The sequence below is a fragment of the Mangifera indica genome, unplaced genomic scaffold (assembly GCF_011075055.1).
Source record: "Mangifera indica cultivar Alphonso unplaced genomic scaffold, CATAS_Mindica_2.1 Un_0076, whole genome shotgun sequence".
Classification (NCBI taxonomy): Eukaryota; Viridiplantae; Streptophyta; class Magnoliopsida; order Sapindales; family Anacardiaceae; genus Mangifera; species Mangifera indica.
Window position 1 is genome coordinate 51,433 of NW_025401168.1, and position 24,074 is coordinate 75,506.

Here is a 24,074-nt window from a genome sequence, read left to right on the forward strand (position 1 = left end):
CTACTGATTGGATAAGCATCAAAATTTAATGCTTCCAACACATCAATCACTTCATTGCTCCATAACATTATCAGTACATGCTTATTCAGCTAGATTTCTAGGAATATGGCGATATGCTTCGTAACTTTTGAACTTGGGATCAAGAACCAATAATACAAACATGCTGTGGATATCTTATGCACAGACATGGTTTTGCAGACACTGATCCTTCTGCTTCCTCTAGAGCGTTAATTTGCAGTCTCATAAGCTTCAAGGTTCATTGACCACAGTAATGTGATGCATGTTATCATCAAACGAAGTAGTGATCAAGAAAGCTTCTGCCCAGTCTCTTAATAAAATTTTACATCTTAATAAAAGTATAAATACATAGATTATTAAGCTAAAGTATTTTATACACACAAACACACACCAGGCGACTTTATCAAGTCAATTTTAACATAGTTTTTAGCTGCCAAGCCTCCCATGGCACAGAGAATTCAGTGGTACAACCAAGTAAAACATAAGTTTTATTTCCTTACAAAATTGACTTCCACTTGAATAAGTGGACAGTATCAAAAGAAACAAATGCCACTCACACTCCAATAATGAAATATTATAATCAACTCAAACAAGGCTAAATCTGAATCCTCCAGTGCAGCCACCCACAATTGGCTGTTCACTCATTTATGTACTTGATGACAATATTGAGGAGCTCTTAGAACAAGCCGGTCAGGAAATTCAATCTTAAAAAATGACACCTACCCTTGTGTTATGGCCAAGTAATTAAACAATCTTTAATGAATCTTATCATGTGGTTAGTGACTTAATGGCAGGATGGTTATCTCAAAGTGGTGCAGTAATGTCTATGCAAAATACATTATTATAAATGTGCTTCAACCATGCATATCCAAGTCATCATAATCATTACTTTTTTCACCTTAAAGATGATAATGAAAGATCTTAAAACAAAGACATCCACTACTCTTAATATAATATCCCACATGCAGTGATTATGCAGAGTCACTTAACAAAGCAGAAAGGTTCTTATATTTAGAACTGTAACTCTATCACATCACATTCACATGGCTAGTTACTATCTAGGGGAGAGCACAGCAAAAAGAAAGTAAATTGTGAACATCTTGTGCGGTGAAGTGAATAATGGGACAAGATTGGCAATGAATCAAGTGATATTTATATTGTACAACTATCTGCTTTCCTGATTAGTTATTAGTTAATCACTTCTAGACCAAATTGAAAAGAATTAAGTTCCCAAATGTCATACACAACTTTTAAAAGAAGAATAATCAGCCAATATATTTCAACAACTTAACTGGCAATTCTAGAAAAGAAAACTGACCTCATTCCATGGCCATAAGACTGCAAGCCTCTTGCATATGGCATGCATGTGATATCAGCTTCAACTATTCCATATAGACAAAGCAGTGACAGAAAGCGATGAATAAAATTAAGATTGGCACACATGTATAGGGAGAGAACTACCAATCCATTGAATCAGTGTATGGATTCATATAGAGAATGAAGAAAAAAATTAAGCAAAAGTACTACGGTTAGAGGAGAGATATTCATTAAAATAATACCATTTCGGTACCTCCATGCGAGATCAAATGAGGTCATATTCAACAACTTCAATGTCAAATGGGGTTATTATATTAAGATAATCCTAAAATGGCCACACTGTTTTTTTGTCTGTAGTTTTTTTTGGCAGTGAAATGACAGTCAAGAGCACCCAGTATGAATCCAAAATTGGGGCGGGCATCCACTGAAAATTCTAGATTATTAAATCAAAAGGGACAAATGTGAATCATGTACAGAGTTCAGATGTCAACTTGTCACTCAGTACTATATGAATAACATCTTTTCTTACAAGACATTTCTGCATCCATCCTCATAATAACCAATTGAAAATGGTTAAATCATAATAGAATAAAATAAATAGAAAATGAGGAAGGGCAAGCATTCTTCTGTATATGCATGGTTGAAAGGGGTCCCTATAAGCACAATGGATTTATTCTCTTGATCAATGATTGGGATCGAGAAGGCACTTGCATGACTATTTACATACTCTTGATTTTGTTTTGGAAAAATGGATGAAGAGAATGAACTCCTTCCACGTATAGAGGTGTCTGCATTTCAATCAAGCGAGAGACCTACATTGACAACTTGTTTCTGTTAACTAAATATATGATCAATTTTATGTTTAACATATGTTTTTGGCATAAAGGCTATATATATAACAATTTCTTGTTAACCAGTAAATATTATGAATCATCAGATAGGTACACAGTAAGGAATCACTGATAAAGAAACATGATGCTTTTGTGCTTAATATAAAAAAACACTGACCAAGCAAGCCACGGTATCATTGTTCAAATGTTAAAAAGAAATATTTTTTGGATCAGCTCAACAAACATATTTTCTTAAGAGAGGGGTGAGGGCACCAACAAACAAAACAATATTTGAGAAAAGGAGAACTCTACTTACTGCTCGGCGGAAGGCAAACATCTCTTCTTGTCCAGATAGCATGGAAATTATACCAGTGGGTGAACCCCCTGAACTCACAGAGCCTTCTGCCAAAACATTTCGGCGAAGTTTCCCTCCCTCTATCTCTGTTTCAAACTGGAAACTGAAATTCAAGTGGAGATGCCCATGTTAGTCATATACATATGAATTCAGAACCCCTAGATTTTGAAAATTCTTGAGGTGCATTCATAAACATTTATAAAAAAGGAAAATATGTAACATTGCCAAATTGCAACTCAGTCTAAAAATCAAAATTCTTCATTTTTACATCTACAGGAAGAAGTAATAATTACAGAATTAAAAGCCACAGTTGAAAAACAATTTATTGAGATCCAGAAACATTTAGGCAGAGTATTCTATGCAGATGAGAAACAAATGATTATAAAGCCACCTGGTATAGAATAAAATACCTACCTTTCCAAATCAAAAAGTGTACCCTCTTCAGTTCCTTGAAATAAATCATCAATAGAAGAAGCTGCAGAACAGACGAGGCAGCAATGATAGTTGTATAGCTCATCAATTAGGGTGATAAACCTACGTGCCTGAAAGTGAAGCATGTTAATATCAGCAACAACAAGAATGAAATTAACTGTAAGTCAATCATAGTTGATCATAGGAATTGAAACAAGATTCCAAATCTATAGAAGTACTTAAAGTAGAAAGCAGTTTCTGCAATGGAACTCCCAAATACTGTTCCTTAGCTCATTTATATCAAATATCCAACACCAAGCTTGGCGCTTGAAGCATTAAAATGTTGCTAACATACCTTGTCACGAATTCGCATACTCATTACTGGAATGTCAGAGATGAAAACAGTGTGATAGTTTTGTGCTACTGCAATGTAATCTGCTGCACCTAACTGACATTGGACAATAAAGTTAATAACACCATACAGGAAAGGTAAAGTGAGCAAACCACAAACAAGCCTAGGCTAAAGAAAAAAGGAAAAGAAATTGTCAAATAATTCAAATGCCTTGCCATCTTCTAAAGTCACCAAAAGAAGAGTCTGATGAGCTTTTGAGATATTAAGCTCACCTAAGATGTTAAAAAACCTGGCAGATAAAAGTTATCAATTTAGCAAGTAAATGAATAAACAAAAAGATTAGTAATAAAATGAGGATTTATACACAGAAAAACACACACACCCATATATATGAAGATGTGTGGACAGTGTGGCTATATACAGCAATTAACTTATAAATGATTTGTTGACCATATAGAAAAAGTATGAACAAAAATCACAAATTCATACAAAAGGGCAAGTCTATTACCGGGCGACTACATAGATACTCGAATGTTAAGCGTGCCACTCCATTACAGCTTTGAGGAACTTCCAATGTTCTGGTTGAGAACAAAAAAGTGTACTTTAATTTGGGAAGAGTAAATTGATTAAATTTGTGTATTTAAGACTGAAAAGTACCTCCCAAACATCACCGGGATGGTATAGGACGTGATTTTTCCTCCCAACTGGTTTGTGACTTGCTCCCACATTGTCTCAAATGCCGTCAGAGCACCACCATCCAAGGGCCAGAAGTAGTGGACCTGCATATATGAGACGATAATCTCAAAAACTAAACGGACAGCAATAGCATCCTCAGACAATTGTCAAAAACTGGAACCTGACTTTTTATTTCTCAAAGTTATATTACACTGGGAAAGAAAAAATTAAAGCATGATTACAAGCTAAGATTTAGATACTCCAACCAGAAAAAGCTTGGAAATTTAACGAAAATGTTTCCATATGTAGTCTTAATCTTTCAAAATCTTTTTTTCATATTTCACTGAACTATCATGATATAGAGGACTTGAGTTCTTCCTAAATCTAAGTAAATGACGGAAAATTAAGACCGAGAAAAGCTATCTAGATAGTTCTCATTTGGCCTCCAAAAGGTTGAACATGAAAGGTTGTGGAAGATATTAAAATCTATACAAAATCAACTGGTGTTATGATGTCAAGATAATTCTTAGACTAAAAATCTTGATGGTAGATAACAGATAAAGAAGAAACCAACCATGATAATATCTCACCTGGTCCATACATCTTTGTGCTATAAGGCGACGGTAATCGATTTCACTTCCAATTGCAATAATCTCACAATGCTTCTCCAATTTTGAAACAAATTTTTGAAATAACTCCCACTGCATCCCATCCTGCATGAGAAGGATTTTTTCTGAAACCTGTTGTAATGTTTCTATGCATTGTGTATGTGAAATAACCACTACATCCAATAGCATACACTTAATGACAAGGACCAACAATAATACTATTTAACCTTAAAAATGGATCAGACATACAAACCACATACACAACTTATCATAACAGTAAATAAAACAGGGGGATTCGATGACAACAAACTCAATTTATTGAAATTTTATCAACATAATGGGGAATTTGAATGCAAGTTCTGGTCAATTAAGCTCTTGCATTCATCAACATCAATCAGCAACATACCTGATTTAAATCATGTGGTGCTCTGTTACTCGTGGCCACAAGAACAGTTCCAGTACTCAACAATCTGCTCAAAATTCCGGATAAGGCTACAATAGCGAACACATCCACAGTCTGTACTAGAAAGCAAAACATTTATGTCATGAAGAGTTGCCAATTCCATAAGCTGGTTCCTTTAGCAACAGGTTCTGGATAGTGATAAACAATAGTGAATATTCCCACATAATACTAATTCATCTTTTGGAAAATGCAGAGAGTTCTTGGCTATCACTATGTCAGGGTAATATCAAAGTGAAATAGCATGCTGTTTTGTACAGTGACAACCCTGGTCTTGGTCATCAGCAGAGCTCTGCCTTAATATGACCTCTAGAACATGGATTTTTGCAAACAAATTACAGACAGCTACAGGAAGGATCTCATCACTGAACTTCAGAGTAAGGAATAAACCCATATATATTTGATTGCGAAATGTAAAAGTGTTAACATATGATACCTGAGCAATAGATTTGCATTGAAGCAAGAGTGCAAAAGGACATTACAAATGTGAAGTCAATGACATAAATGAAAACCAGACCCTTTATAAATGTATCATCACCTGTATCTCATCAAAACAAAGAATGCTGGCCCCTCTTTGATCTGCATGCCACTCCATAAGAAACTTATCAGCTACCGCAGGAAGAATATCTTTCATCTGAACATCCTGCTTATATCTTTCTTCTGCAGCTACCCATTCCTTAACTTTCATATCGAATGGAAGACTCGTAATCCAACTAGATATGTTAGATTGCAAAGACTTTTCCTCCACTTGATTTTTCCAGAACTGGTGCATATGTTCATTAATTTTGAGCATAGCCTGCTAAAACATACTTTTAATAAATGGAATCAAGTGCACATTACATATACTGCCACCTATTAATAGCATGCAAAGAAAATTTAAAATCCTAAGAATTACCATCAAAGGACAGCAATCTCATACTGTAGGGAAAAAAACCTTTTTAGTAAAAATGTATATTCTTTCATTTATCAAAATAAATTTAAATTTATATCTGAATGCAAGGAACTTTCAGGATTTCAGCAAAATAATCAAGAGTTTACCTCATGAAAATGAAACCTTCGTCGATGTTTAACAATTCTTTGAGTGCCACAATAAAACATGTCCATAAGCATGGTTTTGCCTGCATGGAACAATTTCTTTAGTTTATTATATTCTTGTGAATATGCACATTCATAAGTCAACAAGATTAAATGAAAAGCTCAGAAATAGATTTAAAAGCAACTAGCAATCTCCACTGCAAATGATTTATTTGAATGACAACAAAAAATGATTTATGGAACAATACCATGTTATCAGATCAGAAACCAATTCTTTCATATTGTCCAATGTGTAATTAAGTATTATATCTTGTATGCCCAGGCTTCAAAAATAAGCGCAAAAAAGATCCACCAACATACCACTTCCAACATTGCCATATATATATACTCCTTTCGGGGCTGGAGGAGCAGTTGGACGCCGACCAACAAGAGAATCCAACTTCCTTTCTCGGTTAAGGTATGAAACCCATTTACCCACTCCTGATTCTACATTTCTAGGTTTTTTCCTGAATCAAAAGAGGTTCCATTTAATCAGACAAGGCAACATTAGAACTTCTACTTACCAAAAAAAAGCCATTAAAACTTCTCCAGTGTTGATATCAACTTTGTTTCAATATCCTCAAGAAAAATCACCAAAGATGCATATCTTTAATATTGAAAAGCCCATGGCCATAGAATATAGAAAGCATCCATGATAATTTCTGAGGTTTCCTAATCTTTGGCAGTATTTGCTATAGTTTATTTAGGAAGTTAAAAACTGATTTAACAGCATATTAATTTTTGGGAATCTTGCCTCTAGTAAGGGAAACAGAAGAGACCAATTAACTCAGTCAAAACGAATAATTTCAGCTAATTCTATGCTGTAGTTTTTCTTGAATTAACTCAATGATATTTATTCTTGATTACATCCATGCACAAAAAGTACGGAGTCATCAAAATATGCAACAATATTACTATGCTCTACCCAAATATAAACATATATTTTATATTAAACTGGAGGGTTGGTCAAAAACATGTCATGACAGAACCAGAAATGCCTCACCAAAGCATCAATCTTTCCAATATTTGATTCCTATTCTTGTTTACTGAACCCAACAGATCTCCCTGCTGCTTTAGCTCAGCTTCCTCCATCAATAGCTTGCGCCTCTCATACTCTCTTTTTTTCTCCCAGTTGGCTAGGTTTACCTAAAAAAAAGCAAAGAGAGGATGCAAATCATGTGAAAAATCATAATGGTGGTCAAAGAATAACAAGAACACCAAATCCGGCACTCAATGCAACACAGATAATCACATGATATTCCTCCATATATTTTTCATATTGTTCTAATCTCCCAAGCAAATTCTCTAATGCCAAAGCAATCCTTTCCTGGTTAGGATCCCGCCGCAGCTTCCCCTCCTCAATCAGTTTTCTGTACTGCATTAGTGGTCCTGAGAGATAAAATCTTAAACCATATTAACGAAGATACCATGGAAAATTCAACAACCGCCATCATTTTTGTCTAGTGAATATGCCATTCATCAAAGAAGTGGAACTTAAAAAAAAAAAAAAAAGAATCCCCTGATCAAAGGAATCGATTCAGGAATTCACTTTGTAAATTATACAAGCCACTAAAATAATTGACCAGATTACATGTTGAACTAGGTAAGTAAGAAGTTACGTTAAGTAGCTACGCAGTTAAAAACTACAGATTTCTTTTTCTTCAAAGTTCAATGGATCAAGAAATTCATGTCTCTTCTATTCTCAATTTTGCTCGAAGAAACATTAAAACTCAAATTATTGACACCAATAATATTTACATTCCCAAGACAAACTCTTTTCGCATATACTTATTATCATCATCCAGCGTGATTCACATCATCACAAAATTTGATTTTCATAAAAAAAAAAAAAAACCTTCGCATTAACTAGCATATAATAAGAGGCCAGGTACCTGGAGGCTTTGGAGATAAAAGGCGAGAATAAGAGCGAAGCACATTTATGCCAACCTTCTTATTATAAGTTCCCCTTTGGATGTACAATCCTAGATAGAGTAACGAAGCCATCGAAGAAAATTTTCTCATTTTCTTTTTCAGAGCTACGACTGTGATTTCAGTTTCCAAATTGTCGTCCAGAAAACGGAGGGAGGTTGATTGAGAGGTGACGTGGCTGCTTCTATTATCACCACGCGGAGCAACGTTGGAGCACTGTTGACGTGGACAGCAAAGTAACTGTTTGAATCTACCCTCGGCATCCGCAATAAAAGAAAACGCTCCGGGTAAATGTCATGCACCTCCCTTGAAGTTTCAAAAATGAAACTTATGTCCCTTGCTTGATCGGGTGTACTCTTTCGCACCCCAATCATTACTTCAACTTCAAGGGGCAACAAAAGAGCAGCAGAGCAGAGCTGCCTATCTCTCCTCCGTTCTTGCAATAGCCTCTCAAAACTGACCCAAGTCTATACCACATTATCGAATTGGGTCTCCATAACAACCCATCAGTTCTTACCAAGTTTACTTCCACATCCTCCCATCTAAACGTTATAGATTACGCTTCATCTTTTGCATTTTCACCCAAATACGATATCGTATTTTCAATCCACTACTATTTAACACTGTAATAAGAGCTTATGCTCAAACTAACAAGTTCAAGGCAAATTTTTTACTTTTACAAGCCTATGCTCGAATTTGGAGTTTTTCCCAATAAATTCACGTACCCATTTGTTCTTAAGGCCTGTGCTGGTTTTGAGGACCTGAATTTCGGCATGTCTACACATGGGTTGGTGTTGAAGTTCCGTTTTGGTGATAATATCAATGTACACAACACTTTTGTTCACATGTATGGTTGCTGAAAAGGAGGCTTCGAGTTTGCTGGTAAGGTATTTGATGAAATGTCAAAGTTTGACTCTGTTTCGTGAAGTGCGATGATTGGTGGGTACGCACGTTTGGTTTTGTCAACTAAGGCCATAGGTTTGTTCAGGAAGATGCAGATTTGTATTGTTTGTCCAGATGAGATCACTGTGGTTTCAGTTTTGTCTGCGTGTACGACTTAGAAGCACGTGACTTTCTCAGTGGATTGGATATTTTATTTAGAAAGAGAGGCTAAAAAACGCGTGGAGTTATGTAATGCGCTTATTGACGTGTTTGCTAAGTGTGGTGATGTTGATGAAGCTTCGAAGTTGTTTAGAAACGTGAACTAGAGAACTATTGTTTCATGGACTTCTGTGATTGTTGGGGTGGCAAGGGACGGTCATGGTTTCGAAGCTATGGCTTTGTTTGAGGAGATGATAGAAGCTGGAGTGGCTCCTGACCTTTGTTGGATTGCTCTCTGCTTGTAATCATTCCGGATTAGTTGACAAAGGAAGAGAGTATTATGATTTATTGAAAAAAGATTTTGGCATAATACCTAAAATTGAACACTTTGGAAGCATGGTAGATATATTACGCAGAGCTGGATTAGTTCAAGAGGCATATGAGTTTGGCCAAGAGATGCTCATTGAACCAAACCCAGTTGTTTGCCCAACCTTGATTAGAGCTTATTGCGCCTGCGTGAAATCAAGCCTGGGGAGAGTATCACCAAATGGTTAACCGGAAATGAAACCTATGCACAAATCTGATTATGTACTACTTTCCAACATATACACAAAAATGCTCCTTTGGGGAAGAAATCAATATCAGGGAGGTGATGGACAGAAGGGGGATGAGGAAGATCCCTGGGGGCACTATTATTGAACTGAATAACGAAATTTATGAATTTGTTGCCGGGGATAAATCTCATGATCAATACAAAGATATATATGAGATTTTAGATGAAATGGGTAGAGAGATGAAGGCAGCTGGATGTGTTCTTTCTACATTGGCGGTGTTACTGCACATTAATGAGGAAGACAAGGAAGATGCCTCCTGATTTTCATTTATTCTGCCATTAATTTCACCTATAAGACTTATAATCGAGAAATAGTGGTGAGGGACCAAAATCGATTCCACTATTTCAAGGATGGATTATGCTCCTATAGAAATTTCTGGTGACAAACCGATAATCAATTTCAGGATTATTGTTCCATCTACTTATTCCACGATTGTCTTGTCTAGTTAAAAAATCTTATGATGCCCACTGAGGTTTTCATCGTGCTTTCAACTCCAACTCATGATGATTCACTGTCACGGATTATGGTACCAAAGTTTGGGTTAGATGGAAGCTTTGTCAATTCTGTGCAACTCTTGTCCTCTAATTTTGATCAACCTAGCTGAATATGTAGACATGGCATGCCATGGATCATCTGAAAGTCATAGCAGGTGCATACAGTGCCCCTTTTTAGGGACAATTATAGCGATACTGTTTCTGGCAGGAGTTCATCAACATATAATCACATTATGCTTCATTTGTCTTATCTTTTGGAAAAGAGTTGTTGTAGGATGGAAAAAGAGATTATGGTGCTTCTGGTACAGCTACGCCAAAGGATCACTTGAAGTCTTTAGATTGTGGCCTGCTTTGTTGGCAATGTATTAGATTTGATACTGTTCAATGTAATTTGTCAAGGGGTAATTTTGGCAGGCACAACACGGGGTTGTCGCAGCGTAACAATCAGGTGCACCGCAGCAGGAATGCGGGTTCAGCATGTCATTGTGTGAATGCAGATTCAGCCCTGCAGTGTGATCACGAGTCCAGGCAAACAACAGCACAGGGGGTGCGTGCTGCACAGCAGGCCGCAAGCGTAGCTCGGGAGCACGCACATGCGGGAGTAGCAAACAGGCCAGTCAAGGGGCTAGGGTCCAATTCAGGACAAATGGGCAAAAGACTTGTAACAGAGTGTTAGGGAGTCAACCCTAACCATCCAGCAACCAAGGAAGGGTCTAGGCTAGGGGGAGAGACAGCGCAAACAACCCAGTCCAGTAGTTCATTGTTCTAGCAATGTGGGAGGTAGTCCAACTGTCAAGGGGCCAACTTGCAGGACATAATGATGCGCATGCAGAGACAAGCAACAGGGGTACGACCAAGAATCAACAGTGTGCGGGAAGTGGAAGCCATGCAGGGTTGCATTCTTGGGCCAATAACTTAGTCTACTGTTAAAATATTCTCTACTTTGAACACATTGTCTATTATGACTTATAGGGTTTACAATCCAAAATGTGTCTTTACAACTTAAAGAGCTCACAAACTATTAAATTGATCAAATTTTTTCACCTCTAACCAATGTGGGATACATAGACAGAGTACAGGCAGATCTAACATTTTTTCCGTGTTTTACTGATGTGAGATTTGTCTAAGAGAATCACATATACCCCCTTACAGGACTTGGTAATACCCTCATGTATGTTCGAGGGGCAATTATGCTTTTTGACCCTGTTTTGAGATACTTCTCATTTTAAATATATATATATATATATATATATATATATATATATAAATACAAAAAGAAAAAGAAAAAGAAAAAGAGATAAAGAGAAAAGTCAAAAAAGGCACCTTTACACTTTTTCCATCATTTTCCCGTCCCTTCCAGAAAAAGCAGCCTTCTTCATGTTTTTTTTTTTGCTTTTTGAAGAAAAAGGAAGGATTTAAAGGAGTTTTAGAAGACAAGTAAGGAAAGAAAAAAAAATGAAGCACTTTGGAAGTCTTGGTAACCAAAAGATCTATTCATTTTCCCTTTACCTATGCTTACATATGTATTGGATGCATGTTATATAAATATGTTAGTATGTTTTGGTGTTGATTTAAGGTGATTTTGGTGATAAAGGAAGCAAGACAAGAAAAAGGAAGTCAATTTGCAAAAAATTGGCTTGAAATAAGGTAAAAGGTATCATCCTTGATATATTGCATGTTTTAGGCTTTTGGTTCCTTGGATTTATGTTATAAATGATGATTTTGAAGTTGAAAAATATTGTTTTGCCATTTGGGGTGTCTATGTGTGTAATTTTGTTGATGGCAGAGAGTTGGACAATATTTACAGTTTTGCCACTGAGTTCGTCTCATGTTTTGACTACCTTATCTTATGAATCATGAGTGCTATTATAGCTTGTTGGAAAGCTCTTTGAATCCTCTTTCCAATGATATATAGTTTGTATGAATTAGAGATCATTTGAACTATTAAATATTGTATGAACCAAAATGACTATTTTACCAAATAATCAGGGAAGACAGTTTTTGTCACTGATTTCATCCCACGTTTTGACTGTCTTATCTAATGAGTAATGAGTGCTATTATATCTTGTTAGAAAGCTCTTTGAATTCTCTTTTCAATGATATATAACTTGTATGAATTGGGGATCATTTGGACTGTTAAATATTGTATGAACCACAACAACTACTTTACCAAATAAACAGAGGAGGCAGTTTTTGCCACTGATTTCATCTCACGTTTTGACTGTCTTATCTAATGAATTATGAGTGCTATTATAGCTTGTTGGAAAGCTCTTTGAATCCTCTTTTCAACGATATATAATTTGTATGAATTAGAAACCGTTTAGATTGTGAAATTGTATGAAAACTAAGGCTACCCTGTCAAATGAACAGTGTTGTGAACAATATTTCACAGTTTTGGAAAGGAAAAGAAAGAAAAGAGAGGAAAGGAAAGGAAAGGAAAGAAAGGGGAGAAAAAGAAAAGAAGAAGAAAAGAAATAAAAGCAAGAAAAAGAATTTGGGGCTCAAGATTCAGGAGTCGTCCCAGGAGTATGCTCTGGTGAGTTATTAATAGATTTATATGGAAGCAAAATTAGTAAGATATAAGGCCTGCATGCATGCTATGAACTATGAGGGGGCACTTTACACTATACTGCCCGCAGTAGGGCACGTCCGTAGTAGAACACGTCTGTAGTAGGACATAAACCCACAGTAGGGTTCGCTCGCAGTAGAACATGCTCGTAGTAGAACTCAATTCAGATTCAGAAATGGTGTAGTGAGAGAAAGGAAGAGAGCTCGAGCTTAGAAAAGTGTCAAATCTCTATAGTGAGCTTCCAGAAAGTATCAAATAGGCACCAGATGGGACAAAGTATGACCCAAATAGTTACGCATAAACTAGATTATTCCCTCGATTTCTTATGGGGGTTATGAGTGAGGTTAAGTCCCGAGAGTGAGTTAGAATAGGAAAGGAAATAGTTTACTTAATTCTTTCCCCTTACTGAGTGTTCTTATCACTAACTTCCTTTTCTTTCATGATTGCAGGTACAGGTGATTGAGGTAGCTGCGAGGCAAGGTCAGGTTAGCATAGGTAGATCCGACTGAAACAAGTTATCTTTGGTTTATATTACATGCATACAGTGACATGTTCTTATCGACTTTTGACTTTTTTGAGATGATGGTACAATTGTATATGATTACTCCACGTATTCGGATGCTTTCAGATGAGTTTTCACATGAGTATATATATCTTTTGTTCGCTTCCAGATTTTCAGTTTTTTTAAAATAATTTCTAAACACTTTTAGTGATGCGTTCATGTTAAAGTATTTTAAAAGATAAAAAAAAAAATAGATGCTCCGGATATTAATTCGTAACATTTTTCCTTTGGTGGGTAGTACTTTTAGGGAGAGATGTTACAGGACTCAACAACCTTGTTGAAGTTTATCCCACCATCGTTCAAGACGACATGTTAAGAGTCGTTCTGATACCATTTATAACACCTTTGGTCCAATAGTTTGGTCCACTATCAATATATGTTTATCATGGTTTTGTTTCTAAGCTTTGCATTATATAATACCCTTAGACAAATCTTATATCGATAAAACATGAGGGAGATGTTAAGTCTGTCTATATTCTATCTGTGTATCCCACATCAGTTAAGGGTGGAAGAGTTTGACTGATTAAATAGTTTGTGAGTTTTTTAAACTATTAAGATGCGTTTTGAGTTACAAAGTTTAGAAGCAAAGTAATAACAGATTTTGTGTTCAAAATAGACAATATTTTGACAATGAGACAAGTTATTGAATAAGGATGTTACAAATAGTATCAGAGTGATTCCGCGTGTCCTCTTAAAAGATGGTAGAACAAACCTCAACAAGGACACTGAGTCTTATAAAGGGGGGTGTATGTGATACTTTTAGACAAATTTCATATCAACAAAACACCAGAGAGATGTTGGATTTGTCTGTGTATCTCATATTGGTTAGAGGTAGGAGGATTCGACTAATTAAATACTCTATGAGCTCTTTAAGTTGTTAAGACGCGTTTTGAGTTGTAAAATCCGTAAGCAAAATCATGATGAACTGTATGTCTAAAGTAGATAATATCTTGACAGTAGATACTACTAGATTAAGGATGTTGAATACAAGCAATATAATATGTACTCACTTTGAGTACACAAATGAATATATATTTATGTGTGTTATCATATAATTAGGTGTTACTTTATTTTTAATTCATATAATGACACACATAAGTGTGCACTTATTTATGTACTCAAAATTAGTATGCATAGATTTATTGTTATAAAAAAAAAAATGTAATACTATATGTATCCACTTTGAATACACATGAACATCACTTCATATGTCATTTAAGTAAATAAATTAAAATTGTTTGATTATATAACAATTGTTCATGGACCACATTTTTCTTACTAGCAATCTGTTTGATTCGGGGAAAAACCATCCTCCCCCACAGTAGGAAATAAAAGTTCTTCCTTTCATGAGACCTTGGCAATAATGTTTAAAAATTGGATAATTTCATAAAGTGGGGAGCCCTAATCATCTTTTGTCTGAAATATTCTATATAATGTTTGCTTAATTATTTAATTACTTAATGCATATGAAGACCTTTATTTGATTACGACACTGTTATCTTATACTTGGGCTGAATTGGGCCTTCTATAATATGATACACGTGCCAGTATATAATCCCATACGAGTTTGAGATTAATGGGTGCAAAATAATATAATCAAAGGAAAAAGTTGTGATAAATTCCAGTTTTTAGAAGAAAGCAAACAAATTCTGGGCTCTGGATCTGCATGTAGTAGAGGGATCCTTGGAATATATGGTTGCTTTACTGATCAAGTTGCTTTGATTTTTTTATTAATGTGTGTGTATATATAAAAAAATTTCTGTTCGGTGGAGTAATTCTTCATGTTTAACAGGCTGCATAGCATTCAAATTGCTTAAGTCACTAGACTTTTGCTTTTGAGAAGGGCCAACTGGAATTCGTATCTCTGTCACTTTCAACTTTGAACTCAACATATGCAATTATTTTCACTTGAAGGAGCTGAGTTCGCACTCGGCCCAGACATATACATCATGTAGGAAAGCCTTTATCTTGAACTTGGCCTAGTGTGGTAAAAGCCTAACATTTTTTTATTTTCACACATAATGTGATTGAATTCTTGCTCTCTCGGTAATAGCTGCATTACTGGAATAATGCATAGCATAAAGGGAGAAAGCATGATTAGAGATACTATTAAACTGTGTGAATTGATAAACAGAGCTTATATATAGATTTATTAACATATAAACAGGGATTTTAATATTGAGGTATGCTGAAAATGCACTTGTATGTTGCTACTGAAAAATCTTATAATGGACAAAGACAACAGGTTGTTCTTATGATGGTCTAATAAAAACTAATGTTCCTTGTAGTAGTAGAGGTTCACTTTCACCTCAAATTGTGCAAGACTAATTGATTGTGAAGTTCACCATACTTGTTTCAGGTTCCAATGATATCTTAACTGAAAGATCAAAGTCAGCCCCAGTCAGGGAGCCTCTTCAATCTAACAGTGTGGAACTTTAAAAGGGCTGAGGTTAGCATTTCATATAGACCTTTTTTTATGAATAAGACCTCAGTGGAACTGGCTCTTCAGTGATCAACACGATGTTGTGGATGAGATGTCAATGCTTCTTAGCTTTAATAGGGAAGCAGTCTACTCAACAGTTAAAGGGAGGACTGTTGAATCATATCATATGCTGAAGTTGCCTACTCGTGAGGACCAAAACATTGCCTGAGATCTTGGATTATACTGTGTTAATTATCTTCACACACAACTGAGTCAGCGACTTTCTTAAAGAGAAGGAATAATGGATTCTGTCCGTACAAAGGAACAGAAGAAAGATACAAGGCTAGTAGCTTTAGCTTTCGTGGGTAGCAAAAGCTGCAAAACCACTTACAATGAGTGGTTTCTGTATGTCATTCACAGCTCTCAGGCCCAATTTAATTAATCCTAACAGAATGAGTTTCTATAAAATATAAATATGTCAAGAATAGTGATTCCTGGAATTTCTTTTACTTTAGCCACAGTCTCTATTCCAAAGATTCTTCATCACCTTCAACATCCAACTTTTGCATGGAATATCCATAAAATTATATTTAAAAAGGGAAAGATTGCAAGAAGATTCAAGTTCAGAAAACTCCTATATTGGATATGATAAACCTAATCCTTAACATTACCGTAACAAAGTGAGGTCTGTCAGAAATATTAGTGGAGGTCACTGTAAAGAGAAAAGCACTTCTATCCTTGCCTATAAATTAGAGCCATTTGAGTACCAAAACATCTCAGTTTCCCATTTTGTTCCTATTCTAATCTCTATTTAAGCTCTTCTCCATCTGAGTTTTGCAAAATATGGCTGGTGTCTCTAGTCTATTTAGTTTCTTATTTTTCAAGTTATTTTCATGGTCTATGGAGTCTCCTTATTATAGCCATAAATATTATTTTGATGATCACTGACAAATAGAAATGCACATATTGATTATGTTAACAGGATCAGATGAAGAGTTGGTCTGTTGCCAGTGCAGTAGACTACAAGGGAAATCCTGTTGACAGGTCTAACTCTGGTGGTTAAGTTCCTGCTGCTCTTAGCTTAGGTATGATATGAAACTTCCTAGTGAATCATTTCAATCACAAATTCTGAAACTAATGTTTAAGTGAAAAGCTTCATTCCTAGTAAATCATTTCCATCATGAATTCTGAAACTAATGTTTAAGTGAAAAGCTTTGTTCAAGTTATGAGTTTTAAACTTATTTTTTAATTTAATTGTGAATAAAAATCAATGCTGAAGAACTTTTTCCTCAAAAGGAAAAGTTGCCACAGACTATGTTCTATATATGCATTGGATAGCAAAGCAATTTTAATATACTAAACCATTATACCTTTTATCCAGGTGTTGAGAGATGCGAGAGACCCTCAACAATGGGAATAGTTGTGAACCTTGTGACATTTTTGGGTGAACAATGCATCTTTCAAGTGCTACTTCTGCAGATATAGTTACAGACTTCATGGGTGTCTCATTTATGCTATGTTTATTGGGTGGCTTCCTTGCTGACTCCTTTTTAGGCAGATACAAAACAATCACAATATTTGCCACTGTCTAGACTCTTGTAAGTTTGTAATTCTTCTCTCCTGTGGTTTTAATTTTATATTGTTAGGACCTCATATAATGGCAGGGCACAAAACCAAGGCACACCACAAAAGCAAGACATAGAGGAAGACACAAAAACAAGGCAGAGGTTGGACTATTGTGAAAATGCAGACACGTGACAAATAAAATCAAGGGTAGTTAGAGGAGAAAGGGGTATAAAAATAGAATAAAAGAATGTGAGAAGGGGGGAGATTTTTCAAGGAAATAGTAGGTAGCTTCGACTGAGAAGGAGAGCACCTAGCCTCTCGAAAGCTAGGCCATTTGGGAGAGATTTCCAACTCCATTACTGCAATGTTTTCTAAGTTTCATTGAACATTTTATGGGTTTTTTTATGTTATTTTCTTGGGTTTCATATGCTAGAAGTGTGATGAAATAAAGAGTTTATTGTAAAAACTTTTTTATTGATATTCCGAGTTATAATCAATACAATATCTTTATCTAAACAATGGATTTCTTAAGTACTTAAAAACTTCATTTTACAGTGCATTACATTTCCAAATACAATATAATTTTCCAGTAAGTTTCACAGCGAGCAAACTTCTCTGGTGGCAATAGGAGGGTTGATTGCAGAACATTTCTAAGTATTTAGTAGTGTAAGTCTAGCTTATCTCTAGGAACCTATCAAATGGTATCAGAGCACATTCCTGGATAAATTTGGAATTGGGAGAAATGGAATCAGAAAGCAGAAACATGGCAAATAAAAGTAGAGACATGAACAAAAGCTAGAGAGAGATTTTTGAAGACGCTTTTTGGATTGCTCAAAAGTTGGGTCTCTCTTCTACAATTAAATTGCAGGAGCATTTGAGAGAGCTTGGACCACCAACAACAGTCCAAAAAGAGGAAACCAATAGGGAAACAAAGAACAAGAAAGATGGGTCAATTGAGATGGGAGATTTTGACAGAGGGGCATCAATATCTAGGGATTTTGAAGCAATCTTCGGTAAAATCAAGGCTGATCTGGTGGAGATAGTACAATCCGATGGGGGTTTGGCTGGCTCTGACAAAGTCCGGCCACTTGAATCAACTCCCCTGCTCAACCTTCATGCTTTCCAATCAAAAGAGATGAAAACCAGTGTGAGAGGCGTGAAGAAAAGAAAGGAAGAAAAGGTTGTAGGTGGAAAGGAAGAAGAAAAAGTGGGAATTAGAAACCCAACCTAGCCCAAAAGTCCTATCACTTAATTCAAACCCAAACCAATTTTAATATAAACTCAACTTTAGTTTCCACAAATCATACCCAACCCAACTTTCATTTTTTATTAATCACCCCATTAACCAAACCAAAATATTTGACCCAGCCTCAAGTGTTTGTTGTACATTCACCCACTCTATTTCCAGTTGCTTTTCCACAAGCCTAACACATATTTTATATTTAAAAGAATCCACATTCCAACCCAAAATCTTACTCCACAAAAACTCAAATTTAAAAACCCAAAATCCAACTAAATTAAGCTTAAAAAAATGTTGCCCAAGCCATAAAATTTTCCCCACCCACACCTTCTTTTCACCCCAACAACAACCAAATTTACATAACCCAGCTCAAACAACCACAACCCAAATCTAGCCTACTAACAAACCATTAATCAAGCCCATAGTTGGAACCCATCCCACTTATAATCACAACTACAACCCACAACCTCTCACATGAGATCTCAAATCCATTAACTTATCCACCAATATCCAACCACCCCAAACCCATAATCTCCCCTCACATAACCTGTGGACTTCTTTTTCTTCACAAGTCTAGCAGTTACATTTCAACACTAGCAATTCCTTCACCCAACAACAACGACTACAACATAATAACTTGTCAGCTAGACTTCCAAACGCCAACCACCACAGCTCTAGAAATCGACCATCTTCTCAACCTAGTAGTCCCAAACACCTTTCTCTTTCAGAAATTCCATCTAAAATTGCACAAGGTCTCCGTTTCCGATGTGACGAGCAAACACACACAAACCAATCTTGTCTATATTCCAAATGTGCATAGCTTAAGAAAGTTTTTGGTGAGCATGACACAATTGCTAGTGCCATTATGAAGGGGGGAGAAGGAAAATCCAAGTGTTTTGGATTTAAGCAAGAGTTTGACATGAACATCTCATGTGAAATCATTCGTGACTCAAGCGAAATTATTGAAGGTTGGGGAATTGTGGCATTTTTATCTCCTTTTGAAAGTATCTACAATGACAACCCTACTGTAAAGTATCTGCTTGAGCATGGGGTGGATTGCAAGGACTTCAATTCTTATGGTAGTTGTCGAGGCAATGATGAAGTGATGGCCAAAGGAACCGTCGCCAATATTTGTCTTGTTAACAAGCTCTTAAATGGAGAAGTCGGTCCAAAAACAATTCATATTTCCACAAGAGAGAAACTTCATGTTTTTAATATGGCAATGAGGTACAAGTCCATTGGGCAAGATACGATTGTCCTTGTTGGAGCCAAGTATGGAAGCGGAGGCTTTAGAGACTGGTTTGCCAAGAGTTTTAACATACCCAAGCAACGGCTTGTTGAACTTAAGCATGGCAGTGTTGTTATCGCAGCCATGACCAACTGTGCCAATGCTTCAAACCCTAGTCTCATGCCTGCGGTTGGTCTTATTGCTAAAAAGACTTGTGAACTAGGTCTATAAGTCAACTGTTGCATTAAAACAAGTCTTGCGTCGGGCTTTAGTGTTGTTAAAAATTATTTGCTCCAGATTGGTTATGGCTGCACAACGTGTATTGAAAATTTTGTTGAAATTGATGAATCAATTGGTGTTGCAATTTCGAAAAAAGACATTGGTGTGGCAACTGTGCTTTATGTTGTTGCTTATGCTCTTGCTAGCACAATCGACATCGACTTCGAGAATGAGCCATTCGGAGCTGGGAAAGATGGAAGGAATGTGTACTTTAAGGATATATAGCCTACTAATGAACAAATTGCTAAGGTTGTTCAATCTAATGTGTCATCTGATATGTTCAAGAGTACTTTCGAGGCAACTAGAAAGGGGAACCCTATGTGGACTGAGCTTTCTATTCCCACTTCAACTCTTTACTCCTAGGATCCAAACTCGACTTGCATTCACGAGTCCCCATATTTCAAGAACATGACTATTGATCCACTAGGCCTTTATGGAGTCAAAGATGCTCGCTACTTACTCAACTTTGGTGACAACATAACCATTAACCATATATCTCCTGCAGAAGTACCTATTGTGCTTACTAATTGCGATAATTTTTTTATCAAAAGGTAGAACCTACTTCCCTTTGAAATTGCTCAAGAGAGTTTTGTAGCAATGAAAGTGAAGTATCCAACCTTTCACCTTGAGGACAAGGTGATTCTCGTTGGGCAAGGTATTGTTAAGACTTCATATAATGGCAGAGCACAAAAACAAGACAGAGAGGAAGACACAAAAGCAAGGCAGAGGTTGGACCATTGTGAAAATGCAGACACGTGGCAAATAAAATCAAGGGTAGTTAGAGGAGAAAGGGGTATAAAAATAGAAGAAAAGAACGTGAGAAGAGGGAGAGATTTTTCAGGAAAAGAGTAGGCAGTTTCGACTGAGAAGGAGAACACTTAGCCTCTCGAAAGCTAGGCCATTTGGAAGAGATTTTCAACTTCTATTACTGCAGTGTTTTCTGAGTTTCATTGAACATTTTATGGGTTTTTCTATGTTATTTTCTTGGGTTTCATATGCTAGAAGTGTGATGGAATAGAGAGTTTATTGTAAAACTCTTATATTGATATTCTGAGTTATAATCAATACAATATCTTTATATAAACATTGGATTTGTTGAGTACTTAAAAACTTTATTTTACAGTGCATTACATTCCTAAATACAATATAATTTTTCAACAAGTTTCACAGCGAGCAAACTTCTCTGGCGGCAGTAGGAGGGTTGATTGCAGAGCATTTCTAGGTGTTCAGCGGTGCAAGTCTAGCTTATCTCCAGGAACCTATCATATATTTGTACTTTTTTCCTTTTTATTACAGTAAGTGATATGATAATGCAAAAATCAGGGGACTAGCTTATTGGCTATATCAACGAAGCTGCCAAAGCTGCAACCCCCTCCTTGCCATGTTGCCCAAGTTACTCAATGCCAATGAGCTAGCGAATTTCAAATGTGAATTTTATATCTTGCCTTGTATCTAATTGCACTGGGGACTGGTGGCCTAAAATCAAGTGTTTCAGGATTTGGAACCAATCAGTTTGATGAGAAAGATTGAGAAAGATGAAAAGGAAAGGATGCAAATGGCCTACTTATTTAGTAGGTTCTTCTTTGTAATTATTACAGGGACTTTAATGGCTTTTACAGTGCTCGTATACATTCAAGATGAAGTTGGTCGAAGCTGGGGTTGCGAAATTTGTTCTATTTCAATGTTTATTGCTATAGTGATATTTTGTCAGGAACTTAAGGATACAGATACAAGAAATGCTCAGGAAGTCCCATTGTCCACATCTGCCAAGTTGTTGTGGCAGCTATAAAGAAAAAGAAGATTGAAATACCTTCTAACACTGACTCCTTATACGAGGACTATCCTGAAGATGTGAGAAGCCAACACACAAAATCAGTTCCGGTAAACAATTTGTTCCATACAAACTTTGTAGATAAATTTTGAAATATTGCTAATAGTCTATATAATGTTAGTTTTCACTAATCTCTCTACTTCACCAAGTCCAACTCCACAAAATTCAACTCCTGAAAAATTGAATATCATTTCACCATTCTTCTTTATCCTGCTGTTTAATCATAGTTTAGCCCTAGAATCAACTACCTCAACTCATGCCTTGATGAATCTTCCATTGTTCTAGTGTCATATATTAAATAAATTGTATCAAATAGTTAGTTGTTGTCTTGGAATCCAATTAAATTATACCAATCATTTTTCTCTAACCTCACCGTAAACTAGTGTTATATCTGCCTTACAAAATGCTTTTTAAAATATCTATTACCTTTCGTCTTCCCCCTTATCCTTTTCTAGTTTCAGTTGGGCTCATTTGATCATTATGTTGCCCTTAAATGCAAATCTTGTGAAAACAGTTCAGCACAAAATTGGGGAATAAAAAAAAACAATGTCATTTTACTTACAGATACCTTGAAATATATTCCTAATAGTCTACAACCTTTAATGATTTTTTACGTTTAATAGATACTTGTTTCATAAATCTTTCCTTCTGTGTTTTATGCTATAGCTGTTTGGACAAGGCCTCTGTTGTGACAAAAGCTGATTATAAAATTGATGATTCTATCACTTGCAACCCTTGGGAGCTTTGTTCAATTACCAAGGTGGAAGAGGTGAAGATGATGATTAGACTACTTCCTATTTGGGCAGCAACAATCTTGTTTTGGTCCACATATGCTCAGATGATCACATTCTCTGTAGAACAAGCTGCTACCATGGAGGGATCAATAGGACATTTTCAAATTCCAGCTGGTTCCCTCACTGTCTTCTTTGTGACAGCTATATTGCTCACTCTGGGAGTTTATGACCGAGTGATCATACCACTCTTTAAAAGATGGAAAAGAAAACCAAGTAAATGTGTAAGGATTTATTCTATGGCAAATGTGCATAAGATCATTAGTGTAAACTAGAATAATGGCACCCTATCAACTGTTCAATTCTCATATGCGGTTATTACTATTGTTCTTGTGGAATCCAAATACAACTTGAGAAGTTCCTTTTTTTTTTTTCTAAATTATTCGATCACTTGGTTTTTTAAACAGGATTTACCAACCTACAATTGATAGTCATAGGACTTTTCTTGTCAGCTGCTGGAATGGCAATTGCAGCACTAACAGAGGTCAAACGTCTATCAGTAGTTAAAGTTTATGGTCCAACCACAATAACTTTACCAATCAGTGTTTTCCATTTGATCCCACAATTCTTTTTGGTGGGTGCTGGAGAAGGATCAATATACACTGGTCAGCTAGATTTCTTCATCACTCAATCACCTAAAGGCATGAAAACAATGAGCACTGGCCTTTTCCTTGCAACTCTTTCACTTGGGTTCTTTTTCAGTAGCCTTCTGGTTTCCTTTGTCAAGACTGTAACTGGAAGTGGAGGTAGAGAAGCTTGGGTTGGTGACAACATAAACAATGGGAGACTTGATTGCTTCTATGGACTTCTAGCTGCATTAAGCTTCATTAATTTTGTATTGTTTCCTATATCTGCATCATGGTACAAGCGAAAAGCAATTAAACATGTTCGAGAGATGGAGATTATAGTGAAAGGCTCATCTGCCGAAGAGAAGCACTAGGATTAGGTTCTGGCGTTTGTATATTAAGAGTCTTGTCATGGCTTGTAACCCTTTTCAATTCAACCCGAGTAGTGTTGTTTCTTTGCAAGCTTATTGTATCATAAATGTCAAAAAGCAGAGAGGAATCTGTAGAATGGACTGTAATGATTATCATTAATACCCTATCTTTATGGACCATTAGCCCAATCTTTCTAACATATTATCAAATTCTTCGTGGAATCCTTCATCATGCCCAGGTAGAAGTAGATAGACATCCATTGCAAGCATAAAAATTACAGTAAATGAATTGGCCGAAGGGAGCATGAATGTTATTATCACCAAGATAATCTTAAATAGAAAATCACATGGTTTCTTCGCAAACATGGATAAAGTGACTTACAGCAAATCTTATATAACTTTAACTAAATGGGACAAAATTTAATTCGATGGGTCATCATAACAAGAGATTACTACTGGGAATATCATTTC

The 24,074-nt window shown here is 36.1% G+C and overlaps 1 protein-coding gene and 2 pseudogenes across 2 annotated transcripts; 2 read left to right on the top strand and 1 right to left on the bottom strand.

Moving 5' to 3' along the window:
- Positions 1–1,732: 1,732 nt before the first annotated feature.
- Positions 1,733–8,393, bottom strand: LOC123207416 (putative ATPase N2B). 2 transcript variants are annotated; one of them, XM_044624816.1, is made up of 14 exons: positions 7,993–8,393; positions 7,428–7,489; positions 7,104–7,246; positions 6,422–6,567; positions 6,065–6,144; positions 5,565–5,822; positions 4,973–5,083; positions 4,549–4,671; positions 3,941–4,062; positions 3,792–3,861; positions 3,287–3,379; positions 2,935–3,062; positions 2,482–2,623; positions 1,733–2,147 (listed from the first exon to the last, which is right to left on the bottom strand). In XM_044624816.1, the coding sequence occupies exons 1-14, from the start codon at positions 8,120–8,122 to the stop codon at positions 2,055–2,057; spliced, it is 1,701 nt and encodes a 566-aa protein (XP_044480751.1). In that variant the 5' UTR covers positions 8,123–8,393; the 3' UTR covers positions 1,733–2,054. The 2 variants fall into 2 exon arrangements, with proteins under 2 accessions (XP_044480751.1, XP_044480750.1); XM_044624815.1 differs by having other exon boundaries at positions 7,353–7,489.
- Positions 8,387–11,228, top strand: LOC123207407 (annotated as a pseudogene).
- A 1,374-nt stretch (positions 11,229–12,602) lies between these two features.
- Positions 12,603–23,606, top strand: LOC123207408 (annotated as a pseudogene).
- The last annotated feature ends 468 nt before the right edge of the window (positions 23,607–24,074 follow it).

What these genes read in the sequence shown, in the direction of transcription:
- LOC123207416 (XM_044624815.1), bottom strand. Translation starts at nt 8,122, where the DNA reads ATGAGAAAATTTTCTTCGATGGCTTCGTTACTCTATCTAGGATTGTAC. An exon ending in TTGGAAAGATTGATGCTTTG is followed by an intron (nt 6,568 to 7,103) that starts GTGAGGCATTTC and finishes CTTTTGATTCAG; the next exon opens with GAAAAAACCTAGAAATGTAG. An exon ending in GTATGCGAATTCGTGACAAG is followed by an intron (nt 3,063 to 3,286) that starts GTATGTTAGCAA and finishes CTTCACTTTCAG; the next exon opens with GCACGTAGGTTTATCACCCT.